Here is a 26,919-nt window from a genome sequence, read left to right as displayed (position 1 = left end):
GGCGGGCAGCCATCTTGCTACAAACACAAACACAGAGGAGCGGCCGCCGCGGGAGCGCCAGCGTCCCCTCCCCCGTCGCCGCCGCCGTCCCCGGCCCCAGCCCGCCGCGCGCCGCCCACGCCCCGGACCGGACCCTTGCGCCGCCCGCGGTAAGCGCCCGGCGTTCCCGCGGCCCCCAGCTCACAGCCCGGCCCCGGGGCAGGCCCGCCCCCGACGCCGCGGCGGCCGCGCCGAGCCCGCGAGCTAGCGAAGCGCTGGAGCCAGCGCGCGGGCCGCCGACGAGGACCCTCCCCCGTCTCCTCCCCGAGGCCGCTGCCGCCGCCGCCCGGTGCGTCCGCCCGCCCTCCCGCCCGCTCCGGCCCCTCCCCGCCGCCGGGACCCTCCCCCAGAGCCGGCCAGCCTCGGGGAGGCCCCAGGAGGCCGGCGCCCGGCTTGGGGGGCGACCGCTCGACCCCCGCGCACCTGGCGCCCCTCCCTGAAGGGCACGCCGTCCTCCCGGGCCGGCCCGCCGCCTTCCACCCCCGCGCTCCTAACGGTCGCCCCCGGGCCTCTGCCAAGCCCTGCTGTGGGCCGCCTGGGGGCCCCCGACCCTAGCGTCCTAAGGTGTCCGGGCCCCGCGCTCCCCGGAGTTCTCCCCAGCGCGCCTTTGGGTTCCCCTCGGAAGGAGCTGGGCCTTGCTGTTCCCCAAGTCCAAGCTTTCCACGACTTTGGCCAACATGGAAGCCTTCTCCTCCACCCAGGCACCTCGCCTGAGTCCTCCTCACCTCCGTTTCCTTTCGCTCCGGCGATCTTAGTGCTGGGTCATTGGGGTCTCCTTCCCAGTTGCACAACCGCGGGAAACACCTTCCATAGTAGAGACTGCTTTCCCTCCCCGTCCCAGGCCAGGCCCTTCCCAGCTCATGACCCTCGGTGCAGCAGCTCCCTGGCCACAGCTCTCACACCTTGCCTTAAAAAAAAAAAATTTCCAAGTAACTTTTTAAGAGCCCCTTGTTTGTCTCCTCTGTTACACAGTCATTACTCGCTTTCCCGGTGAGACTCTAGGTCTGTTGTATCCTAGTGCCAGGAACTGGGAGATGCTACATAAAGACTTGTTAGTTGGATTGAATTTTTTTTTTTTCCAATCACCCAAGCCTTACTTCCCTCTTGCCTTTCAAAGTGTTGTTCTGGAAGATCGTCCGCTTTCCCATCCTCTTTGCACTGCCCCTTCGAGTCCATATAGCAGTTTCGATTTAGAACCCCGCCAACCCCTGGCCTTTGGCATGGAAACACCATCGGTGGTACCAGTAAGGGTCTCTTCTTTGCTGTCGACATGGGGGATTTGGGGTTCTTTCTCCTTCCCATCTTTCCTGTGCCCTTTGCAGACTTAGGCTAGCCACCCTCCACCAGGCTAGCCAGCTCTAATCTGATTTTCTTAGATTGTAGGTCTTGGTACCCCAGCGGTCTGTCGTGTCATTGGGAAGGATTTGGGGGTAGACCTGGACTTGGTGTCCCTGCCATTGCCTGGGAACCAGGGGCCCTGAGGGTCCCATGGGGTGGTTAGTCAAGTGGACCATGTGCTTAAACTTCTGAACTAGCTTGTTCTCCTGTTGGACACATCAGTCTTGTGTCCGTGATCTGATGCGTTAGCCCTAACTTTTACATGTGCTATTAGAATTTGGGAATTAAAAAAGAAAAATAGCCCACTATAGAGGAGAGAAGATGAGAGGAGGCGGCTAGATGAAGGAGGTTGAAAGTCTAACAAATGTGAAATGGCTTCAAACTCACAGAGTAACGCTTGAGAGTTTGGGATGGTCATTACTGCCATCGTGCACACCTCCAGTATTCCATAGAGTGTCGAGGATGTCGGGGCACACTGTCGGAGCAGCTTCCTCCTTGTTTTCCCTGGCTGGAGCCCATGGCTGGGCAAGTGGGCAAAAGGGATCACAGGAGGTAAAGAGTGAAAATGCTTAAAAACTGTTAACTTGTAGGCAGTTGCCAAGCGGTGGTGTGATTTGTTGGGATGGCTCAGAGAGGAGAGAGCAGGGATAACTGACCAGCCGCCAGGAATGCGGGCTTGCATCTCTTCTTTAAGCCTCAGCGTCTTCATCCTACCACGCTTGGAGAATCTCCATCCTGAGAAAGGCCCAGGTCCCCTCCAGCAGGCCTGGGGCTGGGCGGTGGCTCCAGTGTTGGGGAACTGGGGACTCTGCTTCTGTTTAAGTGGCACTGTTCTGTGCCAAGGCACAGTGCTCCGTGTTGGAGCTAATTTTAGGGGTGATGGAGTGAGGAGATAATGTTCTTAGCTGAATGTGCACTGGAACCGCCTGTTCTCCGTCTTTTCCTTCTCCCTTGAGTTCTGAGCCCCAGAGAGCGGGCTCCCTTCCCGCGCCCTGGTGCCTGCTGGAGCACCCAGGCCCAGCATGTCCTCGCCCCTTGTTTCCGGCAGGGGGCAGTCTTTCAAAAGCATTGATTCAGATGCTGGGGGACTGAGGGTAGACAGGCCTGAGAAAGAGAAGGGGTGGGGAGGGGGCGAGGCTTGAGGGAAGGGCCAGGGCGGGGGACAGGCTGGAAGGGGCCTGTGAGGAGGAGACCCTGAGCTGAGAAAGCTCAGCCGGAAAAGCTGAGGCGGGCAGGTGGCGGTCCCCCATCCCCCCCGCCACCTCCTGCTCTTGTCTTCATTGGACAGGAATCAGATGCCTGGCTTTGAGAGCTTGCAATAGACAAACTTAGGCAGTTTTTCTTAAAAAAAAAAAAAAAATCTGTTCTTTTCTCAAAGATTTCCTCCTGGCAGGATTTCAGATTTCCCTCGTGGGACAGTGTAATTAGGGAATGATATCCCTGCTGTTCAGAGAGGAGAGTGACCCAGCTTTGCACACACCTGGCTTCCCTTGCCTTCCCCTTGGCCCAGTAGACCCCCGAGGGCTCTGCCCGTGCTCGTGGCGCAGAGGAGGGCATCTCAGCACTGGCGTGCTTGGAATCTGGAGTCACATAGCTCTTGGCTGTGGGGATGCCCTGTGCACCCCCTGCCCAGTGGTGACAGCCCAGAATATCTCCAGACTTGGCCAGGAGCCCCCTGAGGAGCAGAGGGGCCCTGAGTCCAGAACCTGTTGGAGGGTGGGAGCCCCATGGTAGCCTGCAGCTGCGCCACTAGTTCCTTTAGTCCAAGGATGGGGCCAGGCACTACCAGCTTCCAGCACCAGACCCTGCTGTGGGGGCACCTAGAGAGTTAACCTCAGTCTCCTGGTTTCTTCCCAAGAAGGCAGGTGGCATGGGCTTTTTCCTGCTCTGGGCCTGCTCTCTCCCTTGTCTTGGTGTCGCTGTCCTCAGGCTGCATGAGCCACTCCCCCTTGTGTGTGCCCCTTGCAGCTAAGACACAGTCAGGATGGGGGACTCCAGCGGGAGGAACCCAGGAGAGCTGCCCTTGCTGCGCCTGGCAGGGGGCAGTGTGAGGCCATTACTTTAAGATTTTTTTTGTTTTTTGAGACAGTCTTGCTCTGTTGCCCAGGCTGGAGTGTAGGGGCGCGATCTCGGCTCACTGCAACCTCCGCCTCCTGGGTTCAAGCGATTCTCCTGCCTCAGCCGCCCAAGTAGCTGGGATTACAGGCACCTACCACCAGGCCCGGCTAATTTTTGTATTTTTAGTAGAGAGTTTTGCAACGTTGGCCAGGCTGGTCTCAAACTCCTGACCTCAGGTGATCTTCCTGCCTCGGTCTCCCAAAGTGCTGGGTTTACAGGCATGAGCCACCACGCCTGGCCGCTTTTTCTTTTTAAAAAAATGTTTAGAATTGTTTCTGTAGAGTCATGGTCTTGTTCTGTTACTCAGGCTGGTCTCGGACTTCTCTCTTCAAGCCTCCCACAGTACTGGGATTATAGGTATAAGCCATTGTGCTGGCCAGGTGGTGCCTTTTCTGTTCTACCCTCTCCCACCCTCATGCCTGCAGGATGAGCTTCAGGCCTTCTAGAAGGAATGAACTGGAGGAGGCTCAAAACAGCCTCTCCTGAGGCTGATTTGAAGGAATGTGGGGTGTTTTTCTTGGAGTGGGGAAAACTTAGGTATGCGGTGGTTATCTCCAGATACCTTTTGTTCCCTAAAGGTTTTTTTAAAAAGTGATTATTGTGGTAAAATGTACAACAAAATTTGGATACTTTAACTGTCTCTAACTGTGCTGTTCTGTGGCACTGAGTACACTCACATTGGTGTCTGGCCCTGACTACCAGCGGCCCCAGGATCTGCTCCTCAGTTGAAGCTCTGGGCCCTTCAGCAACAGTTCCCTGTCCCCTCAGCCCCTGGTGACTGCCCTTCTACCTTCCTCCCTCAGTGAGTGCCTCCTCTAGAGACCTCATGAAAGAGAAGTAAGGTCTAACTCTCCTTTTTTGGCTGGTCTGTTTCACTTAGCATCATGTCCTCAAGTCTCATCCAGTCCCCAGATTGCTCTAGGAGGCCACCTGCAGTCAGCGACAGGCTGGTGGCTTTGCGTGGCGTGGAGCACACCACCACCGGAGCATCCACCCGAGGCTGAGGAGGGAGAGGCCCCAGGGGAGGCCACCCTGGCCCTGGGTTGCCTCTGAGCCCTGTGGTTCCCCCTGGGGTGCTGGGACTCTGAGCAGGCCTCGGCATGTCATGGGCTGCTGGCTCAGCTGGGGCTGATGGCCTTTCCCCCTTAGCATCCTGGTGGAACCCCCTTCCTCTTCTTTCCCAGACTGTGGCGTCCTGGAGTTGATGGGAGCTGCAGCACCAAGCCGGGCCAGCCTCCCTCCCAGCCAGTGACAACAGCTCTGCAGCGCCTGGACCCCGCCCACCCGCCTGAGTCCTCTGCCGGGGTCCCCAGGGATGCGCCTCCTCCTGAGAGTCCCCTCCATCGTCCCTTAGAGGAACAGGCTGCCGCTGCACCCCCACCAGCCTCCATTGCCCTGACCTTATTTCCACCTGATGGTGCCAGAGGCTGCTTCCCAGCCGGTATCCTGAGATCCTCGTTCCCTTGGTGGCTTGGTTGTTTCAGCCTCCGTTCTTGATTGGGGGGCGGTGGTCTGGGTGTGATTCCTGTGGGGGAAACCAGCCCGAGGTGCCTTGGCTCAGGCTTGCCTGGAGCCTCGTCATGTACCAGTCTGTGGCCCTAGAATCACCTCCTGCTCCTTTTCACTGGGTTTCTCCCCAGACCAAGCCCCTGGATTTGAGCTTCTGAGCAGCCAACTGTGATTTTTTTCATAAAGGAAAGAATTTTGCTCCTAGATTTATTTCTAATCCTTCTCTCCGTAACTGACCTTTTCTCTGTAAGCTATTTGTGGCTCTAGTGAGTTTTTGCTTGCTTGCTTGTTTTTGTTTTATCTTTGCCCTGAACATCCATCCTGGCCTCGGCTGCCTCCCTCCCTGAGTTCTGCGCTGCACCTCCTGTCTCAGCCTCCCAGAGAGGGTGGTGAGGGTGCTGATGCCCAGAGATACCACCCAGCGAATGGACCTCTCCCGTCATGCAGGGCAGGGCAGGGCTGCCAGCAGAGCCTTGTCCTGAACCCTATCTCCTCCCCCCTGCTCTCCTTAAGGGTCTTTCCCAGATGTAAAGGTCGCTCCCAGGCTCTACGGAGGCCAGACCAATTCCCAGTGGCTTGGGGACCCTCGTTCACTCCAGCACCAGCCCCTGCCCTCCTGCTTCCTGGGCCAGGCTGCCAGGTGAGCCCTGGGCCGAGGGAGGTTGCCCCACGGAGGCCGGAAGGACTCGAGCTTCCCATCTCCTCGCCTCCCCCAGGTCTTTCACCGTCTGGACTCATCTCTGGGTAACTCATGGTGTGAGTGGCCACGTGGCTGGCTCAGGTGAGTCCTTTTAGACCCCAGGTGACCCACCAGCTAGTCCGGGGCGCATTGCCATGCCTACCAGGATGTACCCCGGGGTGTCCTCCCTGCACTTGAAAGGTCTCCTTCGTGTGCTGTTCTCCATGGCTCCGTTCCCCCACAGGTGTTTGGAGAGCGAACGCCAGGTCCCCTCCTCCCCACCCCCGGCCTCTCAGAAAACACGCCCAGCCCCACGATGGCAGCAGAGACACTCAACTTTGGGCCTGAGTGGTGAGTCACATGTGCCTCGGCTGCCGTGGAGATTCGGGAAAGCACAGTCAGGCTGCCCTGACCTGTCTTCTTCTCTCTGTGTCGTGTCCAGGCTCAGGGCCCTGTCTGGGGGCGGCAGCGTGGCCTCCCCACCTCCATCCCCTGCCATGCCCAAATACAAGCTGGCTGATTACCGCTATGGGCGAGAGGAGATGCTGGCCCTCTACGTCAAGGAGAACAAGGTGGGTGCGTGGACGAGGGTTGTTGGCGGCGGTGGTCTCTGCCCATGGAGGGGATCTGGCAGCATGTGGTGTCTTGGCTGTCCCACCCCACCGCCAGGTCCCAGAAGAGCTGCAGGACAAGGAGTTTGCCGCGGTGCTGCAGGACGAGCCACTGCAGCCCCTGGCCCTGGAGCCGCTGACTGAGGAGGAACAGGTGGGGCCAGGCCAGGAGCTGAGGCTGCGGGGGCCGGGGAGGGGTGGCCGTGAGTCGGGCTAGGAGGAGAGGGGCCAGTGCTGGGGAGACAGGCCGGGAGGGTGCTGTGGGGTGGGAGTGGGGGTGGTCAGGTACCTGGGTCCTCACTCCCGCCCCTGGCTCCCTCCTCAGAGAAACTTCTCCCTGTCAGTGAACAGCGTGGCTGTGCTGAGGCTGATGGGGAAAGGGGCTGGCCCCCCCCTGACTGGCACCTCCCGAGGCAGGGGCAGCACGCGGAGCCGAGGTAGAGGGGTGATGGCGTGTCCCGGGGGCAGGCAGATCAGGGCCCCTGACTTTGAGGACGTGCAGCAGGTTTCAGTGTGCATCTGGCCTCTTATCTAGGCCGTGGCCGCGGTGACAGCTGCTTTTACCAAAGAAGCATTGAAGAAGGTGATGGGGCCTTTGGACGAAGCCCCCGGGAGATCCAGCGCAGCCAGAGCTGGGATGACAGGTGGGGCCAGGAGGGGGTGTGGCATAGAGCAGGGCAGGCCAGGGAGGGAGGCCTGGTTCCTGTTGCTAGAGGGTAACAGAGGCCTACCAGATAAGCCCTGTCAGAGATCCCTGTTCTCCTGACCCCTGGTTTCCTCTGTTCCCTCCCTCCCTCCACTGCCTCAGGGCACAGTGGACAAGGCATGGGGCGGTCGCAAAGGGTGGGTGGGGAGGCTGTACTGTTTTTGACCCACACGTTTCCCCTCCTGCAGAGGCGACAGGCGGTTTGAGAAGTCAGCAAGGCGGGATGGAGGTACGAGGTTGCTGAGGGCGGCGGCCGGGGCAGCGGGGAGGATCAAGATGGGTGGCCCAGTCTGAGGGTGTTTATTTCAGAGGTGCTGGGGGCAGGAGGGCCTGGAGCTGGCTCCCCACGTTTCCTGAGGGTCCAGGTACCACGCTGCCTTTCTGATAACTGCCCCTCTCTTCCATCTCCCAGCACGATGTGGGTTTGAGGAGGGAGGGGCTGGCCCAAGGAAGGAGCATGCCCGCTCAGACAGCGAGAACTGGCGCTCCTTACGGGAGGAGCAGGAGGAGGAGGAGGAGGGCAGCTGGAGGCTTGGGGCAGGGCCCCGGCGAGATGGCGACCGCTGGCGCTCCGCCAGCCCTGGTGAGATTGGGGCCCAGTAGCATTGGTGAGGGCAGTGGGGAGCAGGAACTGTCATGAGAGGGTGGGCTCCTGTAGCCCCTGGGAGGTAGCAGAGGCTGGCTGGTGTGGGAGTGGCTGGGACAGCAGCCCTGGAGGTGCTCCATGAGCTGCAGCAGAGAGGGCCGCCAGCTTTGCTTGGGTACCCACTCTTCTTCTCCCTGACTTTTCCTGCGCAGATGGCGGTCCCCGCTCTGCTGGCTGGCGGGAACATGGGGAACGGAGGCGCAAGTTTGAATTTGATTTGCGAGGGGATCGAGGCGGGTGTGGTGAAGAGGAGGGGCGGGGAGGGGGAGGCAGCTCTCACCTGCGGCGGTGCCGAGTGCCTGACGGCTTTGAGGAGGACAAGGATGGGCTCCCAGAGTGGTGCCTGGACGATGAGGATGAAGAAATGGGCACCTTTGATGCCTCTGGGGCCTTCTTGCCTCTCAAGGTATCTGCAAGGAGGTGAGGGTGGGAACCTGCCCTGCTGGGGTCCTCTTCCTCCTCACCCACCCAGCTGTTCTCTGCCCCCCACCCCTGCCCCATGCAGAAGGGCCCCAAGGAGCCCATTCCTGAGGAGCAGGAGCTGGACTTCCAAGGGCTGGAGGAGGAGGAGGAGCCTTCCGAAGGGCTAGAGGAGGAAGGGCCTGAGGCGGGTGAGCCTGTGAGGTGCCCAGCGGGCCTGGGGCCGGGCCAGACTGGCATGGGGGTTCTTTGCCAGGCTGGGCACTTGCTGCCCACCTACCTGTAGGATCAGGCTACTTAGAAGTGGAAGAAGAGTGTTGAGAGGTGGGGAGGAACCAGGGGTTAGCAGAGCCATGTCTTCAAGGCAGTGTACCAGATAGAAATCAGGCATAATCAGAATGACCTTTGAAAGTCCATTGAAGAAACTGCAGAACCTGGGGTGAAGTCTGCGGGGTTGTATGGTGTTGTGCAGTGTTGATACGTTCCTGCTGCGTCTGGCACATGGAGGCAAGGGTCAGGGCACCGCATTCCCGCTCCACCATTAGTTGAGTTGACCCAAGTGAAGTGGTGGACTTGGCCCGGGGGAGGGTGACCCGTGGGTCCAGCCACACACTCAAGGGCTTGTACTCACTCGCGTGGCAGGCCCAGCCCTTGGTTCTGAATTCTGGCCATCTTCCTCTTCTAGGTGGGAAGGAGCTGACCCCACTGCCTCCTCAGGAGGAGAAGTCCAGCTCCCCGTCCCCACTACCCACCCTGGGCCCACTCTGGGGGACAAACGGGGATGGGGACGAAGCTGCGGAGAAAGAGCCCCCAGTGGCCGAAGGTAGGAAGGGAGGATGACCTACCTCCCGGGTGCCCTGGGGCTGTGAGAGAAAGTGGTCCCCTTTTGTGGGGGTGGGCACACAGGGCATTCACATTGAGGAGCCATGGCAAGAGCTCAGTGTTCTGGAGTGAGGGTGGGCGGAGGCTATCTTGTCTCCTTGCCGCCCTCCCTTCCACCTCCTGTCCTCATGCCTTCCAGATGATATTCGGGGGATCCAGCTGAGTCCTGGGGTGGGCTCCCCTGCTGGCCCACCTGGAGATCTGGAGGATGATGAAGGCTTAAAGCACCTGCAGCAGGTGTGGGGGCCTGAGAAAGTGGGAGGGACCCTTCACACTTCTCCTGACCACCTGACCTGCTTGGCCCCGGCCCCGGCCCCAGCTCAAGCTCCATCCCCATCCCAAGCTCCATCCCCATCCCAAGCTCCATCCCCATCCTGATGGTGCTGAGATTGGCAGCTGAGACTTTCTTCTCTTCCTGGGCTTCCAGGAGGCGGAGAAGCTGGTGGCTTCCCTGCAGGACAGCTCCTTGGAGGAGGAGCAGTTCACAGCTGCCATGCAGACCCAGGGCCTACGCCATTCTGCAGCCGCCACTGCCCTCCCGCTCAGCCATGGAGCTGCCCGGAAGTGGTTCTACAAGGATCCGCAGGGCGAGATCCAAGGTACTTGTGTGGGATGGGAGGGCTGCTCAGGGCCATTCTGGTTCAGGGTGTCTCTGGCCTACCCTGTGACCACAGTGGTTCTCCTGCTCCCTTGCTCCCTGTCCAGGCCCCTTCACGACACAGGAGATGGCAGAGTGGTTCCAGGCTGGCTACTTCTCCATGTCACTGCTGGTGAAGCGGGGCTGTGATGAGGGCTTCCAGCCTCTAGGCGAGGTGATCAAGATGTGGGGCCGTGTGCCCTTCGCCCCAGGGCCCTCACCACCCCCACTGCTGGTGAGCCGCCTCTCCCCTGCATGGAGGGACAGGGTGTAAGGGGTGTGGGCAGGAGTCCAGCAGAGTCCCCTCTTCGCTGCTGCGGGCACTGGCCGAACTCTCACCCGAGCAGGGAAACATGGACCAGGAGCGGCTGAAGAAGCAGCAGGAGCTGGCCGCGGCTGCCTTGTACCAGCAGCTGCAGCACCAGCAGTTTCTTCAGCTGGTCAGCAGGTATGGGGGGCCTGGGGTGGGTTGGGAGAAGGCCCGGAGCTGGCTCTGTGGCCCACCACCTCCACTGTCCCATTTGCAGCCGCCAGCTCCCACAATGCGCGCTTCGAGAAAAGGCAGCTCTAGGGGACCTGACGCCGCCGCCGCAGCAGCAGCAGCAGCAGCTCACGGCATTCCTGCAGCAGCTCCAGGCGCTCAAACCCCCCAGGTGCGTGGCGCATGCTAGCCCTCAGGATACAGGGTAGGGAACGGGGGCAGACCAGAGATGGATTTGGGGTCCTGAGAATCCACGATTTGCTCCTCAGAGGCGGGGACCAGAACCTGCTCCCGACGATGAGCCGGTCCTTGTCGGTGCCGGATTCGGGCCGCCTCTGGGACGTACATACCTCAGCCTCATCACAGTCAGGTGTGTGGCCTGCCTGGCCCCCCACCCCCAAGGCAGTCTCCGGGTGAACTGGGGTCTGGGGTCTGCTCCCCACCCTTGCACCCCTCGTTGCCATTCTGGCTGGGGAGCCCACTGCTGCGGCTGGACTGGATCAGTGGGCCCAAGTGCCCACCTGCAGCTGCCTCTGCCCCCTGCCCCCTGCAGGTGGTGAGGCCAGTCTTTGGGACATACCAATTAACTCTTCGACTCAGGGTCCAATTCTAGAACAACTCCAGCTGCAACATAAAGTGAGTAGGCATCCTGGGGCTGAGGCCCTGGGAATGAAAGGGGGGACCGAGGCAGGCCCCAAGCTGTCCCCTGCAGCTCTCCCCTGATCAGCCACTGGTCTCAGTTCCAGGAGCGCAGAGAAGTGGAGCTCAGGGCGAAGCGGGAGGAAGAGGAACGCAAGCGCCGGGAGGAGAAGCGCCGCCAGCAGCAGCAGGAGGAGCAGAAGCGGCGGCAAGAGGAGGAAGAGCTGTTTCGGCGCAAGCAGGTGGGTGCTCCCGAGCCTCAGCTGGCTGGGGAGAGAGCCCTCGTCAGGTCCCCTCACTGTGTCCCCCTCTTAGGTACGGCAGCAGGAGCTGTTGCTGAAGTTGCTACAGCAGCAGCAGCAGGCAGTCCCCGTGCCCCCCGCGCCCAGCTCCCCGCCCCCACTCTGGGCTGGCCTGGCCAAGCAGGGGCTGTCCATGAAGACACTCCTGGAGTTGCAGCTGGAGGGCGAGCGGCAGCTGCACAAACAGCCCCCACCTCGGGAGCCAGCTCGGGCCCAGGCCCCCAACCACCGAGTGGTGAGCAGGCCAGGAACCTCCCAGGACCCCCCCATGCGGTTTCCAGGGTGGCATAGGGAGGGGGATCACTAAGCCCAGACTTGTGCAGCCCAAACCCCAGCCCCTCCTGTGATGGCAACAGCTCTTGTGGCCCTCGCCTCACTCCTCTCCCTATGCCACCTAAACAAGTCTCCCTGTCTGCTTTTCTGGGGTGCCTTTCTTTGAGCCACTCTGATCTTCTGCCATCTGTAGCAGCTTGGGGGCCTGGGCACTGCCCCCCTGAACCAGTGGGTGTCTGAGGCTGGGCCGCTGTGGGGCGGGCCAGACAAGAGTGGGGGCGGAAGCAGCAGCCTGGGGCTCTGGGAGGACACCCCCAAGAGCGGCGGGAGCCTGGTCCGCGGCCTCGGCCTGAAGAACAGCCGGAGCAGCCCATCTCTCAGGTGGGCGTGGCACCTGGAGGCTTGGGGTGGCCCTGGGAGGGAAGGTGGCAGACTCTCCCGCCCCCCGCCAGCTGATTTCCGACCCTGACTCACCCACCCCCTTCAGTGACTCGTACAGCCACCTATCAGGTCGGCCCATTCGCAAAAAGACGGAGGAAGAAGAGAAGCTGCTGAAGCTGCTGCAGGGCATCCCCAGGCCCCAGGATGGCTTCACCCAGTGGTGTGAGCAGATGCTGCACACACTGAGCGCCACAGGCAGCCTGGACGGTGCGTGAGCGGGTCCCAGGAAGTGGGCGGGGCTTGGGGCTCCAGACCTGGCCAGGGGGCCCTGACAGCCCTCGCTCATCCTGCAGTGCCCATGGCTGTAGCGATCCTCAAGGAGGTGGAATCCCCCTATGATGTCCACGATTATATCCGTTCCTGCTTGGGGGACACGCTGGAAGCCAAAGAATTTGCCAAACAATTCCTGGAGCGGAGGGCCAAGCAGAAAGCCAGCCAACAGCGGCAGCAGCAGCAGGTGAGGCACCCGGCACCAGTAGCTGGGGTGGGCTTGCCTGGCACTTCTTGACCTTCACCCTCCTCTCCGTTGCCTTAGGAGGCGTGGCTGAGCAGCGCCTCCCTGCAGACGGCCTTCCAGGCCAACCACAGCACCAAACTCGGCCCCGGGGAGGGCAGCAAGGCCAAGAGGCGGGCACTGATGCTGCACTCAGACCCCAGCATCCTGGGTGAGCTGGGCTGGGGCAGGAGCGGGACTTCCTTGGCACAGGGCAGGAGGAGCCCAGGAGAGAGCTCAGACCCAGCTTCTCCCCGGCTTCAGGGTACTCCCTGCACGGATCTTCTGGTGAGATCGAGAGCGTGGATGACTACTGACCAGCCCGGACCCCCAGCCCCTGGGCTGTAGGCCAGGGTGGCTGCGGCGGCATGGACTGAGGGTCCCAGCCTGCAGGCTCCCCGCAGGGAGCAGAGGAGGAGGCAGGGGCGGGGTCCCCAGCACTTGTTACAAACACACGATGCACCTTAACTCACCCACCACGAGGCACTTTACAGACTGGGGGAGGGGGTTTTCTTTTTATTTTTTTTTTTTAATTTTAAACGACTTTGAAGAAAAGTTAGGAGAGGCAAAAATATTGTTAAAAACTAGACTCTAAACACCCCTTCCCGCTGTTAGGATAGTGGGTGTGACGATGGAAGGTCCACAGAGGATTTTTTTTTGTTTTTTTAAGAAAAAAGATGAAAAATGAAAAAAAAATGGTTAGGAGGCTGAAAGAAAAAACACACTGTTATTTTGGGGCAGTGGGGACACAGGCCCCGTGGACCTGTCCTGCCTGGCCCCCAAGGCCACACTTACCCCCCCGGAAGGTGGGCCATGGGGTAACTGGAGGCTGAGGGCCAGCAGTTTGCACAGGAGGCCTGTCTGAGCCCCACCCACTGGACCCGCTATGAGCAGCTCCTTTCGCCAGGGCTGGCTGAGGTGTCCGGGGTGGGGCCAAAGTAGCCCCTTGGCTTCGCTGCTTTGGGGGACAGTTGCACAAATTGGAAGAGCTGTCCCAGCTCTCTGGCTGCCATCCTGTGCTGGCCGAGTAGATGGGAGGGGCCAGGCTGTGCCAACCTCTCTGGCTGGCAGGGTGGGGCAGCAGGACTCTGACTCTGGCCTTGGTGAGGGGCGTCCTCCACCGCTGCCATTTTGGGGGACACCCTGGGTTTGAACCTGAAAGCCCCAGCTCTCTGCCTTGCCACGTGAATGTATTCTTTGGGCCGTAAGCCCCCACCTCACCCCTGCCTGGCTCCTGCCTCACCTCTGTGAGCGGCGGGGGTGGATGATTGCTCCGGAGGCTGCAGAGAGAAGGCTGAGCTGTTTCTCCCGTGAAGGGAGCAGGAGGAGGGGCCTCAAAGGCAAGGAGTGGGTGGCTTTGGGCTTAGGGTTGCAGTGGAGGGACTGCCACCTGGGGCCCCAGCCTGCAGCCAGCTTGTGAGGTACGGACCACCCAGCTCTGCACCTGACCCTTCCGCCGACCAAATGGGAGAGGAGCAGGAGGTCTCCCAGGTCTGATATGATGCGCTTTTTACCGTTGGGTAAGGTTGGGGTGAAGAGAAGCGTGCGGCTCCTGGGTCAGGGGAAGCTGCCCCTTCTATTGCTCACCCACTTCTTATTCCCAGTCCCCTACTTGGGTTCGTCTCCACCCATTTTGGGTTTTGTAAGTTTTGTCTTTTGGGTTTCTCATCCAGCTCCTCCCATTGACCTCATTGCTCAGAGTGCAGTATTAGGGCAAGGCTCCGCCACTGCCTCCCTCCATGAATGTATTTCTCCCTCCTGCCCTGGGGACGTGGGGAGTGGCCCCTTTCTTTCCCCATCTAGCCCCAGAAAGATGGTGTTTGGTTTTTTGTTGTTAGGGTTTTTTTTTTTTTTTTTTTTGCACCAAAGTGGCAACTAGGTCAGTGTTGGGGGATCAAGCTGGCCTCGGGGTGGGGGGCCCCCACCTGCTTCTCCCTGGTTCCCACAGTGTTAGCGTCCCTGAAAAGACAATATTCTCTCTAAAGCAATAAGGGGTGACGGGCCGGGGGGAGTGTTTGCTGCTGCTGGCCCCCAGCTCCCCTTCCCTCTCGCCAGGTGTGGGGGAGACTCCTGTTGTGACTGAATGTAACCCCCCCACCCCTGCCGCAGCCAATGCAGGGGAAGGGGGACACTTTTCCTGTCTCTTCCTGCCCCTTCTCCCCAGCTAAAGAGACTTTGGATTTAGGGGGCCCATGAGCCTGGAGAGGCCTTAACCCTGTGAGGAAGTATAGGGGGAGCCCTCTCCCACCCCCATCCCTTTCTGAGAGTGGTCAATGTTTACAAGCCCCTGAGCCCCCCTGCCCAGGGACTCAGACCCTGTTGCTGTCCTTCCCCCGGCCCCGGTCTTCCTGGGCCCTCGCTGCTCCCCTGCCCTTCCTGGGGTTGGGGTGGGTGCAGGGGTCGCCGTGTTCCCTGTCTGCCTTGTACCCACAATCTCCCCGCCCCCTCTCCACCCTGTGTGACTTCCCTCTTTACCTGCTCCTGTAAATACTCCCTTCTCCCAATAAAACTTGGTGTGTGTTCTCCCGTTCCGCCTCCGCTGCTCGTTATCTGGGGAGAGCCATGGGGATGAGTGGCTCTGCGCAGAGTTGGGAACTAGGAGCTCCGAGCAGGGTCCGCCTGGTCAGGCTGGCTCTGGTCAGCAGCCTGATGGGGGAGACCACGGCGGGGGGCTGCTTATCCAACAACCTCTGGATGGAAGGCTTTGGGATGGGGTTTCCGCTTTGCTCTGAGGGAGAGTGCAGACCCTGTCCCCAGCCCCAGCTGCCTGGTGGGCCCCATACCCTCCCCACCACCCACACCGCCAGCAGCCCTCAGGCAGCAAAGTTCAGAAACAAGGACACAGCAAGGGCAGAGACCAGGTACAGAGTTGGAATTGGCTCCTTTATGGAAAAACTGAAAATATAATAAAAATTAAAATAAAACCAGTTTTAAAAAAGCCAGCTCCTGGGGTTTCCACCTCCTGCCTCTGGGCCTCCAGAGGGGTGAGGCCCCAACCCCAGGGCAGCAGAAGGATGAGGGCCTCCTGCCCCTCCTTTTCCCCCATTCCATCCCCTTTTTATCTCCACAGTGGGGGCCCCGGGAGGAACCAAACCTGGGTGGGAGGGCAGGGACCCAAGGCCCCGTGGCCCAGGGAAGGGGGCTGGGAGTGCGCCCAGCCCCTCAGCCCTGGCCTGTAGTGTGGGCGTGGGCAGGGCCCCTCCCGGCCTGGGCCCAGCAGGGGTGGGGCCGTTAGTTCCAGATCTTGAGGAAGGAGTCCCAGGAGCCAGTGGCCACAGCCATGCCATCGTCGGTGACCCCAAGGCAGCTCACACGGTTGTCATGGCCAGCGAGGACCCCTGTGAGGAAGGGAGAAGTCAGAACCCATTTGGCCTAGGCTCCAGGTCCCCACCCGCCCAGCCTGGGCCCCCAGCTCTCACCTGCACGGTCGCCCTTCATGGCATCCCAGATGTTGCAGTTGAAGTCGTCGTAGCCAGCGAGCAGCAGCCGGCCGCTGCGCGAGAAGGCAACAGAGGTGATGCCACAGATGATGTTGTCATGGGAGTACATGAGGAGCTCCTGATCGGCCCGCAGGTCGAAGAGGCGGCACGTGGCGTCATCAGAGCCGGTGGTGAAGGCATAGCCGTTGGGGAAGAACTGCAGGACACGGGACCGGGATGGGGTGAGGGCGAGGGGCAGGGCCAGGAGCCTGGTGGAGAGGGCCTGGCCCAACTCGCCCCAGAACTCACAGCCACCGCATTGATGTCGGATTCGTGGCCGATGAAGGTCTGTCGGCACATGGAATCCCGTACGTCCCACAGCTTGATAGAGGCATCACAGGCGCCTGACACAAACGTGCGGCCATCGGGAGCCAGGGACAGGGACATCACATCCCCACTGTGTCCAGCAAAACCCACTGTCTGCTGGCCTGTCTCAATGTCCCACAGGGCACTGGAGAGGTGACAGGAAGAAGGAAAAGATAAGAGACGGGGCAAAGAACAGAGTCCCTGCCCTCCCCTCCCCACCACGTGAGCCCAACCCTGTGAAAGGGTTCAGGGAGGTTCTTGTCAGAGCCTTAGGGGGGAAAGGGATGCATCCCTCCCTGACCCCCTTAGTGCCCACCAGGAGAGATAGACTACAGTGCACGCTGCGTGCTGAGCACTGGGACAGTGGCCCCTGAGGCAGGAAGTGTGAGTTCGCCCAGACTGTTCAGCCCTGGCAGAGCCTCACCAGGTGGTATCCCCAGAGCTGGTGATGATTTGGTTGTCATCCAGGAAGCGGCAGCACGACAGGTACCCTGGGGAAGGAGCTGGTCAGCCAGGTCTCCACACGGAGGGCAGTGCACCTCCCGACCCCAAAAAGGGTGCTAGCCGGGCCAGGCCCCTCACCAGTGTGGCCAGGCAGCTCCCGGCTGACCCTGACGTTGCCCTCGCGGGTCTTGAGGCTGTAGATGGAGCAGATGTTGTCCAGCCCCCCACAGGCCACAAAGTTCCCTGAGGGCGCATAGGCACAGGTCATGACCCAGGAGGAGCGCAGCGGGATGGCGTGAACCTGTGGAGCAGAGGCAGCGCCAGGGTCAGAGCCAGTCAGGGCCCTGTGACCCTGCCCCACCCCCCAGCCCGCACCACCCTACCTTGTTGGTGGTGTAGCTGTCCCAGATGATGAGCTTCCCATCCTGGGAGGCGCTGACCAGCAGCCTGGTGGGGAATGGTGCAGGGAGAGCAGAAGGATGCCATGAAAGCAAGACACACCCCCTTCCCATTGGGTAGGAGAAGGTAGGGTCTCTGTTGTCCAGGCTGGAGTGCAGTGGCACCATCACAGCTCACTGCAGCCTGGAATTCCTAGGCTCAAGTGATCCTCCCATCTCAGCTTCCCCCACATAGCTGGGACTACAAGGCGAGCACCACCACACCCGGCTCATTTTTCAATTTTTAGTAGAGACAGGGTCTCACTATGTTGCCCAGGCTGGTCTCAAAACTCCTGAGCTCAAGTGATCCTGCCCTGGCCTCCCCACATGCTGGGATTACAGGTATGAGCCACCTGAGAGACAGTCTCCAACTGCAGCCCACAAGTTCTCACCAGCATGGTCCTGCCTGTCCAGGTCTGGCGGGCATGTCTGGGAGTCACCTTATTTCCAGACATACTCTGGGTATTCTGGTGGCCTACTCACCCCACCAGATCGGAGGCTGCTCCCACAGCCTGCTAGAAAGTCGGCCCACAGCGCCAGCCCACACACACACACACCTTGAGTCGGTCCCCCAGTGCATGGCATAGATCTTTGCCAGGTGCCCACGGAGGGTCCTCCGGGTCCTCATCTGGATTCTCCCCACTGGGTCCAGCCCAGCTGTGATCTGCAGGTAGAGACAGAATGGGCTCAGGGAGGCCCAGGTAGCAGGACTGCAGTGAGCAGCGGCCTCCGATCCTTGCCCTCCAACCCCAGTCACCTCCTGACCACCAAGTGCCCTCACCTGGGTCAGTGTTGAGTCCCCACATGCTTTTCGGGCATCCTATAGGGAATGGCAGAGCCAAAGAGATGCAAGAGACGGTAGGATGGGTAGGAGAGGGCGAGAAGACAGGAGTGGACAAAATCAGATTCTGAGCCACTAAGGAGCCCTCCCTCCCCCTTCCCCCACCAACACCCTCACCCAGCCCGGTCCAGGGCACCGGGAGGTGTACACACCTCCCGGCCCATACCGCACCAGGCCCTCACCCGGATCTGGTTCCGGAGCTGCTCGGCCTCCTGTCTCAGTTGCTCCAGCTCACTCATGGCGCCGGGCCCGTGGGGCGGGGTTGGGGGCGGCTGGGGGCCGCGGGACGGGGGCTGGGGGAGGCAGCTCCTGGCCGCTGGCCCGAGGCCTGGGGGATGCAGGGCTGACGTCAGGCCCGAGGCCGCCGGGGAAGTGGGGGGAAAGGCGGGGTTGCAGCACGGCCCGGAAGGGGTAAGCAAGGGGAGGGGGGAGGGGCGGCGGCACAACCAGGGTCTCCGGCAACGGAGACGTCGCCGAGTAAGAGCCGACTTCCCCAATCTTCCTCCCGCCCCCCGGAAACGGAGCGGGAAGTGCAAGAGGAAGCGCAGGGGAAACCCCTCCCTCGGACACAGCCCGGGCGGGACACCCGCGGCAGGAACTGGGGGGGGGGTGTCCCTTCGAAAACAGACCTGGCGTCTGCCCCAGCCCGCACCGGCACCGCCCCCCAAGCACCTAATTTTAAAAGGGGAGGTGCCTCTTGAAATTCACCCCACAAGGCGCACACCCCCCACACACACCCCCAGCTTCGACGGTGGCGGGTGGGGGGGAGCGACCAGAGGGGGAAGCTAGGCTGTTCGTGGGGTTGCCTAGGCAACCGTCACCCGGACCGAGAGCACCTCATTGGTGAAATGCCCCCACCCTAGCCCCGTTGCCAAGGCAACCGCATCCACGGCTGAGACCTGTAGGGTGGGTGACCCCACCCCAGCCCCATCGCCCCCGCCCGACCCAGGCTCCCGCCCCTCCCCAGAACCGGCCCGGGTGGCTGTTTACAGGATTTGGGAAAAGCCGATTGGGAGCTAATAGGTTCTGGACAGCTCACCCCGGATAATCCCTGCTCCGGCTGCGCCCCATTAGCCGTCCGCCGCGGGTGGGGGTGACAACGGCGGGGAAGGCAGCCCCGAGCCGCTGCTCCCTCCAGCGCAGAGACCGCCCGCCCCGCCGCGCCCGCAGAAAGCCCGTGGGAGCCGCTCTCGAGTAATTACGGCTCCGCAACGAGGTCCCCGGCCCCGAAGCGCGGAGCTGCTCTCTCCCAGGCGCGGGCGGGAGGCCCCAGGCGGCCTGGCCCCGGCGCCCTGGACACCTGGGGGGCCCAGCCAGCGGGCTCGCGCCCGGGCCCCAGAGGCTTGGCTGGCTCCGCTCCGGGCGCCTGAGTCCTTCCCCACCCGCGGGACACCTGTGCGATCCGGCCGTACACACTGCACTCGGCCGACCCAGGCGTCCCCCACCCAGCTCCCACTTCCCCCAGGCACAGGGCGTTCCTATTCCCCACTGACATTTCCCCTCCTTGTAAGTTCAGCTTTCTACGCCAGTGCCAGGGGGTGACCCTCAAAATCGGGGTGTGGGGGGCGCAGGCAGAACTCCTTACTCCACCCAACCCCCAGGCCCGCACAAAGCCTCTTCCAGCTACTAGCAGCCCAGGCCTGGCGGCACCGCCGGAGGCCCAGGGCAGAAGGAAGCAGGGCTGGAGAAAGAAACTGGGGGCGGGGGCGACGCTCTCAGCCCTCGGTCCCCATCACCCCGCAGGGCCCTCAGCAGCCCCCAGATTCCAGGGATATAGCAGCCAGGGTCCCATAGAGAAATGGGGGTGCCACCGCCTCCGCAGGTCTGGCGGGGCCCAGGAGAGGTGACGGGAGGGTCCCTGGATCTCGCAGCTGGAAGGCGCGGGCTGGTGCGGCGCTGCGAAGCGCAGTGGGCCTGGCCCTCCAGCCCCCACGACCTCCATTTTGCCCAAAAGAAAGCTGGGCGGGGGGCGGGTGCCTGGGAGCTGGGCTTCGGGTGGGGATCTGTAAAGGGAATAGGGCGCCGAGGGCTCCGGTTTCGGGGAGTGGGGCCAGAAACCACGAGCAGAACCCAAATCGGGGGTAGGGTGGAGACTAAAGGAAGGGTGGCGCGCGGCCTTGCCTGCTTCTCCCCGATTTTGGGGTTGTGCAAGGCGAGGGCCGGCAGGGGTACGACAGTGGAGGACACGAGGGGTGCTCCCCAGGGGCAGGCGGGAGGGTGGCGGTGGGGAAAGGGGGCGGGGCGGGGCCTAGAGGAAGCCCCGAATTTAGCCCCCCAACTTCCAAGGGAGCAAGAGGCAGTCGGGGCTGGGCTGGGGTCTGGGGTCGGGCAAAAACTTCGCTGATGGTGCGGGGAAGTGCACACACCGTGGGGGGCGAGGGTCCCCCCCAGTTCCCCTTCCGGGTTTGGGAGCGACGGGGCCAGATAGGAAGGGAGGGGAGGTCTGGGGAGTTACGTCCGCTCCCAGGAGGCCAGCCCGGGGAGACCGAAGGAAGAGAGGTTCCCCTGCGGGAAATTGGGGCTGGGGGGCGCGAGGACTCCTTTTGCCAGCGGAGGTACCTGTGGCGGTGGGACTCTGCGGCGGGGTCGCTGGCGGCGCGCGGGCGGCGCTGTCTTCCTCCGCGGCGGAGGCGGCGGCGGCGCGGATGGATTTCCTCAGTGGCCCCAACCCCACCGCCAGCGCTGCCTCCCCAGAGCGGAGGGATCCCGCCCGCCAGTGACGCGGCTGCCGCCGCCGCGCCCAAGACCCGGCTGGGCGAGACCAACGCCTCGCACTTGGGGGAAGCCAGGAGACAAAACCCCACCAAGGGGGCAAAGACGGTCCCAGTGGCTCCCAAGGATCTCACCCTCACGCTATGTGGACGCAAACCGTACTCAAAGGGTTTGCTTCCCGGAAAGGAGTAAGACATCCCCCCTCTGGGACTGGAGGAGGTGGTACTGGCACATGAGGAGGGTGAGACCGCTTGCGGGTCACGTGATCGGTCTCCCGCCCCGCCTTGATTGGGTGGCTCCAGACTGGGAAGGGGAGTTCGACGCCCCATTTCCCGGTTGGGCCACGCCCCGGCCCTGTGGAGGCCACGCCCCCTCATCAGGGGGCGGAGCTAAAGAGAGCTGGACGGGGCCCGCCTTGAGGCGGCTGGAAGAAGCAGCGCGATTCCGAGAAAGTCCCCGAGCGTGAGTGGGTACGGGCTGATGCGGGCGCCCCGGGAATGCCATGAGAAGGGTCGTGCCCAGGCATTTCCTCAGCCTCGCCCACTGGGCTTTTGTAGACCCCCTTTCAGGGCTTGCCACTGTAATAACAACTCATATTTATTGAGTTCCACACTTTTTTTTTGAGACGGAGTCTGTCTCCCAGGCTGGAGTGCGATCTCTACTCACTACAACCTCCGCCTTCTGGGTTCAAGCGATTCTTCTGCCTCAGCCTCCCAAGTAGCTGGGTCTACAGGCGCCCGCCACCACACCCGGCTAATTTTTTGTATTTTTAGTAGAGACGGGGTTTCACCGTGTTATCCAGGATGGTCTCCATCTCCTGACGTCGTGATCCGTCTGTCTCGGCCTCCCAAAGTGCTGGGATTACAGGCGTGAGCCACCGCGCCTGGCCCCACACTTATTTTTTAATTGGAGTACAGTAACGTGATGGTAGGTCACTGCCACCTCCATCTCCTGGGCTCAAGTGATCTTCCTGCCTCAGCTTCCCTAGTACCTGGGACCACAGGCATGCCCCAGCCACCATGCCCGGCTAATTTTTAAATTTTTGGTAGAGGTGGGGTCTCCCTATGCTGCCCAGGCTGACATATGTTAAGTCTCACAATTCTGGGAAATTAAGTGCTAACATTCTCTCCATTTTCTTTCTTTCTTTCTTTCTTTTTTTTTTTTTTTTTTTTTTTTTTTGGTGAGACGGAGATTTACTCTTGTTGCCCAGGCTGGAGTGCAATGACACGATCTCGGCTCGCTGCATCCTCCGCCTCCCAGATTCAAGCGATTCTCCTGCCTCAGCCTCCCGAGTAGCTGGGATTACAGGCATGTGCCACCACGCCTGGCTAATTTTGTATTTTTAATAGAGACGGGGTTTCACCGTATTGTCCAGGCTGATCTCGAACTCCTGACCTCAGGTGATCCGTCCGCCTCTGCTTCCCAAAGTGCTGGGATTACAGGCGTGAGTCACTGCGCCCAGCCTTCTTTTTTTTTTTTTTTTTTTGGAGACAGGGTCTCACTCTATCGCCCAGGCTGCAGTGCAGTGGCATGATCTAGGCTCACTGCAACCTCTGCCTCCTGGGTTCAGGCAATTCTCTTGCCTCAGCCTCTGGAGTAGCTGGGATTACGGTGCCCGCCACCCTGCCCAGCTATTTTTTTTTTTTTTTTTTTTTTTTTTTTGTATTTTTAGTAGAGACGAGGTTTTACCATGTCGGCCAGGCTGCTCTCAAACTCCTGACCTCAGGTGATGTGCCCGCCTCAGCCTCCCAAAATGCTGAGATTACAAGCGTGAGCTACAGCACCCAGCCTTCTCCCCATCTTCTAGTAGTGGAAAGAGACCTGAGGCTGCAGAGTTTAGGTATGAACCCAGGCAGCCAAAACTTTACATTCCAGTATATCTGTACGAGCCTCTAGATGAACCCCCTCCTCCAGGGACTTTGTCTGTAAAGGGACAAGAATGTAGGTCTAGGCCTCAGTTTCCACATCTGTTAAATGGGGGTACTGACAGCATTTTCCCTGCAAGTCTCGGATTCTTACTGAGAACCCGATTGATTGTGGAACTGCTTTGGGAAGTTCAAGGCAATGAATAGCCTTCACTGAGTCCTTGTAATTTGAAAGTATAAAAACACGCAGCCATAAGAAAGAACGAGATGAGGCTCACACCTGTAATCCTAACACTGTGAGAGGCCAAGGTGGGCAGATCACTTGAGGTCAGGAGTTTGAGACGAGCCTGGCCAATATGGTGAAACCCTGTCTCTACTAAAAATACAAACATTAGCCGGGTGTGGTGGCACGGGCCTGTAATCTCAGCTACTGGGGGAGGCTGAGGCAGGAGAATTGCTTGAACACGGGAGGCGGAGGTTGTAGTGAGCCAAAATCACACCACTCACTGCACTCCAGCCTGGGCAACAGAGCAAGACTTTGACTCAAGAAAAAAAAGAAGAAAGAAAGATGAAAGGAGAAAAGAAAGTAAAAGAAAGAAAAGAAAAGGAAGGAAGGAAGGGAAGGAAAGCAAAAAAGAAAAGAAAGAGTAAAAAGAAGAAATCATGTCCTTTGCAGCAACATGGATGCAGAAAAGAAAGAAAGAGAGAGAGGGAGGGAAAGGAAAGGAAGGAAGGAAGAGAAAGAAAGAAAAGAAAGAGAGAAAGAAAAAGACGAGAGGGAAGGGAAGGAAGGAAGCAAGACGGGAGGGAAGGGAAGAAAGGGAAGGAAGGAAGAAAGAAGTAAAGAAAGAAAAGGGGCGGAGGGAGGGAAGGGAGGGGGAGGGAGGGGACGGGAGGGGACGAGAGGGGAGGCGAGGTAAAAGAAAAGAAAAAAAAGAAGAAATCATGTCCTTTGCAGCAACATGGATGCAGCTAGAGGCTTTTATCCTAAGTGGATTAATGCAGGAACAGAAAACCAAATACTGCATGTTCTCACTTATAAGTAGGAGCTAAACATTGGGTACTTACGAACATAAAGATGGGAACAGTAGACACGGGGGATTACTAGAGGTGGGAAGGGTTGAAAAACTACCTATTGGGTACTGTACCCTGGGTGATGGGATCAATTTTACCCCAAACTTCAGCATCATGAGATACAACCATGTACATGGGTACATTCATGTGCACATGAATCGGAATCTAAAAAGACAAAATTATTTTTTAAAAAGTATCAAAACATACTGTTCATTTAGTCTCTGTGAAAGACATTACAAATCGTTTTTCAAAAACAATTGTTTTTTCTTTTTCTTTTTTTTTTTCCCTGAGACCCAGTCTTGCTCTGTCACCCAGAACTGGAGTGCAATGGCACAATCTCAGCTCACTACACCCTCTGCCTCCTGGGTTCAAGCGAATCTCCTGTCTCAGCCTCCCAAGTAGCTGGGATTACAGGAGCGTGCCACCACGCCTGGCTAATTTTTACATTTTTAGTAGAGATGGGGTTTCATGTTGGCCAGGTTGGTCTTGAACTCCTGACCTCGTGATCCGCCCACCTCGGCCTCCCAAAGTGCTGGGATTACCGACGTCAGCCACCGTGCCCAGCCTACAATTGTTTTTTCCAAATCAAATATGTTAGTAACATAGTAGTCGTCTTTGTAAGGGGTGCACACACTCACACACTCAGAATTCCCTGCCTGGTGGGGCAGGGAATAGTAAACATGCCAAAGGGAAAATGAAAAAAGAATCCTGTAGGTTTTCATTATTGTAGGCAATTATGTCCATATCACTTACAAAGCTATTGCCAAATCTGTCTAAGGAAGTAGAGTTTGAAGGTGGGTGGGGGGAAATCTGCGAGAAATTCAACAATGGCATAACAGAGTTCTCAATATGAGAAACAAAAGCCCAATTTTTTTTAAAGAAAATATACACAATCACATTCGTAGTTAGGGGCAAATTCTATTTATGCATACCTACCAATTCAGTGACATATAAGCAATAGATAATAGATGTCAACTACACATGAGAATTTGGGAGGGACCTCAGAGATAATTACGTCAATTTCCTCAATCTGCAGATGGCCACAGTGACTTCCCTAAAGTCACTTAACAACCAGCAGCCTAGGACTACAGCACAATTTTGTCAATCTCAAGAGGGCATGTGTGCTGCTGCTTCTGCTTTGGTTTCTGTGCTAATAAGCTTTCCTGTTTTAACTCATTCCGTTGATATTTACTGATGTATATATCAGTATACATCACTGTTGTACATATATACACTGGTGTATATATACAGTATACTGATGATGTATCAGGCACTGCCCTAGGCAATGAGGATGCAACTGTGAATGACAGGTGCACCCTCCTCATGGAGCCTGCAATCTATAGAGGAGGCAGATGGACAGTGAAATATGGATTAGGGTCAGGTATGGTGGATCACACCTGTAATCCCAGCATTTTGGGAGGCTGAAGTGGGCGGATCACTTGAGTCCAGGAGTTCGAGACCAGCCTGGGCAACATAGCAAGATTTCGTCGTTACAAAAAAAAAAAAGAATACATGGTGGCGTGCGCCTGTAGTCCCAGCTACTCGGAAGGCTGAGATGGGAAGATGACTTGAACTCCTGAGGCAGAGGTTACAGTGAGCTGAATTTGTGCCACTGCACTCCAGCCTGGGTGACAGAGCCAGGCCCTGTCTCAAAACAAAACAAGGCTGGGCGCGGTAGCTCACGTCTGTAATCCAGCATTTTGGGAGGCTGAGGTGGGCGGATCACGAGGTCAGGAGTTCGAGACCATCCTGGCTAACATGGTGAAACCCCGTCTCTACTAAAAATACAAAAAATTAGCTGGGCGAGGTGGCGGGGGCCAGTAGTCCCAGCTACTTGGGAGGCTGAGGCAGGAGAATGGCATGAACCCGGGAGGCGGAGCTTGCAGTGAGCCGAGATTGTGCCACTGCACTCCAGCCTGGGAGACAGAGCGAGACTCTGTCTCAAAAAAACAAAAACAAAAACAAAAAAATAACAATTAGTACTGATGGCCTGGAGTTACTGTTTACTTCGAGCAGAACATTTGAGATGGAACATATTCTGGGAGGAAGATCAAGAGTTTAAGATTGGGAAGTTTCAGGTTTGAAGTGCCTGTGGAGAAAATTTTTTTTTGGTGTTTTTGGTTTTGTTTTTTTGAGACAAGGTCTCAGTCTGACACCAAGGCTGGAGTGCAGTGGCATGATCACAGCTTGCTGCAGCCTCAACCTCCTGGGCTCAGATGATCCTCTCAGCCTCCCCAGTAGCTGGAACTACTGGTGCACACCACCATGCCTGGCTAATTTTGTTGTATTTTTTTTTTTTGTAGAGACAGGGTTTTGGCATGTTGCCCAAGCTGATCTCGAACCCCTGGCCTCAAGCAATCCACCAGCCTCAGCCTCCCAAAGTGCTGGGATTACCGGTGTCAGCCACCACACTCGGCCGGAGTCTCACTCTGTTGCCCAAGCTGGAGCGCAGTGGCGCGATCTCGGCCCACTGCAACCTCCGCCTCCTGGGTTCAAGTGATTCTCCTACCTTAGCCTCCTGAGTAGCTGGGACTACAGGCAAGCGCCACCAGGCCTGGCTAACTTTTTGTATTTTTAGTAGAGACGGGGTTTCACCGAGTTAGCCAGGATGGTCTTGATCTGACCTCGTGAACCGCCCACCTCAGCCTCCCAAAGTGGTGGGATTACAGGCATGAGCCACTGCGCTGGGCCTCTTTTTTTTTTTTTTTTTTTTTTTTTTAACTTTTATTTTAGATTCACGGGTTACATGTGCAGGTTTGTTATATGGGTAAATTGTGTGACACTGAGGTTTGGAATACAATTGATCCCATCACCCATGTAGTCAGCACAGTACCCAATAGGTAGTTTTTCTTTTTTTTCTTTGAGACAGGGTCTCGCTCCATTGCCCAGGCTGGAGTGCAATGGCATGATCTCGGCTCACTGCAACCTCCACCTCCTGGGTTCAAGTGGTTCTTCTGCCTCAGCCTCCCAAGTAGCTAGGATTACAAGTGCGCACCACCACGCCTGGCTAATTTTTGTATTTTCAGTAAAGACGGGGTTTCACCAGGATAGCCAGGCTGGTCTTGAACTCCTGGCCTCAAGTGATCTGCCTGCCTCGGCCTCCCAAAGTGCTGGGATTACAGGTGTGAGCCACCGTGCCCAGCCCAATAGGTATTAATAGTTTTCAACCCTTGCCCCCTCTTCTTCCCTCTTCCCCCTAGTAGTCCCCAGTGTCTATTGCTGCCATCTTTATGACCATGAGTACCCAATGTTTAGTTCCCATTTACAAATGAGAACATATGGTATTTGGTTTTATGTTCCTGCTCTAAATTCACTTAAGAGAATGGATTCCAGCTGCATCCATGTTGCTGCAAAAAAACATGTTTCTTCATTTCATTTATTTTTGTGGCTGCATAGTATTCCATAACATATATGTACCATTTTCTTTATCCAGTCCACCGCTGATGGGCACCTAAACTGATTCTATGTCTTTGCTCTTGTGAATGGTGCTGCAAGGAACATATGAGTGCATATTTCTTTCTGGTAGAAGTTTTTTCTTTTGGGTAAA

The 26,919-nt window shown here is 58.5% G+C and overlaps 2 protein-coding genes and 1 long non-coding RNA gene across 15 annotated transcripts; 1 reads left to right on the top strand and 2 right to left on the bottom strand.

Annotated features, from left to right (window-relative positions):
- Positions 1–16: 16 nt before the first annotated feature.
- On the top strand, positions 17–14,741 carry GIGYF1 (GRB10 interacting GYF protein 1). 12 transcript variants are annotated; one of them, XM_074034587.1, is made up of 28 exons: positions 17–149; positions 4,680–4,936; positions 5,518–5,644; positions 5,721–5,785; positions 5,928–6,034; positions 6,126–6,255; positions 6,353–6,448; positions 6,620–6,731; positions 6,830–6,938; positions 7,189–7,229; positions 7,413–7,583; positions 7,799–8,052; positions 8,152–8,257; positions 8,752–8,889; positions 9,088–9,185; positions 9,376–9,547; positions 9,654–9,820; positions 9,933–10,033; positions 10,113–10,238; positions 10,336–10,436; positions 10,620–10,702; positions 10,807–10,947; positions 11,021–11,242; positions 11,477–11,661; positions 11,768–11,928; positions 12,015–12,178; positions 12,257–12,386; positions 12,479–14,741. In XM_074034587.1, exons 5-28 carry the CDS (start codon positions 6,000–6,002, stop codon positions 12,529–12,531), a joined length of 3,096 nt encoding a protein of 1,031 aa, XP_073890688.1. In that variant the 5' UTR covers positions 17–149; positions 4,680–4,936; positions 5,518–5,644; positions 5,721–5,785; positions 5,928–5,999; the 3' UTR covers positions 12,532–14,741. The 12 variants fall into 12 exon arrangements, with proteins under 12 accessions (XP_073890688.1, XP_045245507.2, XP_073890689.1 ...); XM_045389572.2 differs by having other exon boundaries at positions 11,474–11,661; XM_074034588.1 differs by lacking the exon at positions 4,680–4,936.
- LOC141409832 (uncharacterized) lies at positions 8,391–9,040 on the bottom strand. Its single transcript, XR_012432280.1, has 2 exons — positions 8,912–9,040; positions 8,391–8,560 (listed from the first exon to the last, which is right to left on the bottom strand). It is a non-coding gene; the product is annotated as an uncharacterized lncRNA (long non-coding RNA).
- Positions 14,742–15,078: 337 nt separating the features above from the next.
- On the bottom strand, positions 15,079–20,439 carry GNB2 (G protein subunit beta 2). Of its 2 annotated transcripts, none has more exons than XM_045389578.3 (10): positions 18,761–20,439; positions 17,904–18,049; positions 17,662–17,700; positions 17,438–17,544; positions 16,827–16,890; positions 16,582–16,744; positions 16,424–16,490; positions 15,943–16,144; positions 15,634–15,850; positions 15,079–15,552 (listed from the first exon to the last, which is right to left on the bottom strand). In XM_045389578.3, exons 2-10 carry the CDS (start codon positions 17,958–17,960, stop codon positions 15,446–15,448), a joined length of 1,023 nt encoding a protein of 340 aa, XP_045245513.1. In that variant the 5' UTR covers positions 17,961–18,049; positions 18,761–20,439; the 3' UTR covers positions 15,079–15,445. The 2 variants fall into 2 exon arrangements, with proteins under 2 accessions (XP_045245513.1, XP_045245512.1); XM_045389577.3 differs by having other exon boundaries at positions 20,281–20,439.
- Positions 20,440–26,919: the final 6,480 nt, after the last annotated feature.

Source organism: Macaca fascicularis, chromosome 3 (assembly GCF_037993035.2).
Source record: "Macaca fascicularis isolate 582-1 chromosome 3, T2T-MFA8v1.1".
In the NCBI taxonomy this organism is placed as follows: Eukaryota; Metazoa; Chordata; class Mammalia; order Primates; family Cercopithecidae; genus Macaca; species Macaca fascicularis.
Note: the sequence above shows the minus strand (reverse complement) of the source record. Positions and strands in the feature narration are given on the sequence as shown.

Excerpts from the sequence above, each read along its gene's own strand:
- GIGYF1 (XM_045389570.3), top strand. The coding sequence starts at position 6,000 with ATGGCAGCAGAGACACTCAACTTTGGGCCTGAGTG. Across the intron at positions 8,890-9,087 it reads AGAGCCCCCAGTGGCCGAAG|ATGATATTCGGGGGATCCAG; the intron begins GTAGGAAGGGAG and ends CATGCCTTCCAG. Across the intron at positions 9,821-9,932 it reads CCTCACCACCCCCACTGCTG|GGAAACATGGACCAGGAGCG; the intron begins GTGAGCCGCCTC and ends TCACCCGAGCAG.
- GNB2 (XM_045389578.3), bottom strand. The coding sequence starts at position 17,960 with ATGAGTGAGCTGGAGCAACTGAGACAGGAGGCCGAGCAGCTCCGGAAC. Across the intron at positions 17,545-17,661 it reads GGGACTCAACACTGACCCAG|ATCACAGCTGGGCTGGACCC; the intron begins GTGAGGGCACTT and ends CTCTACCTGCAG. Across the intron at positions 15,851-15,942 it reads CCGACATCAATGCGGTGGCT|TTCTTCCCCAACGGCTATGC; the intron begins GTGAGTTCTGGG and ends CGTGTCCTGCAG.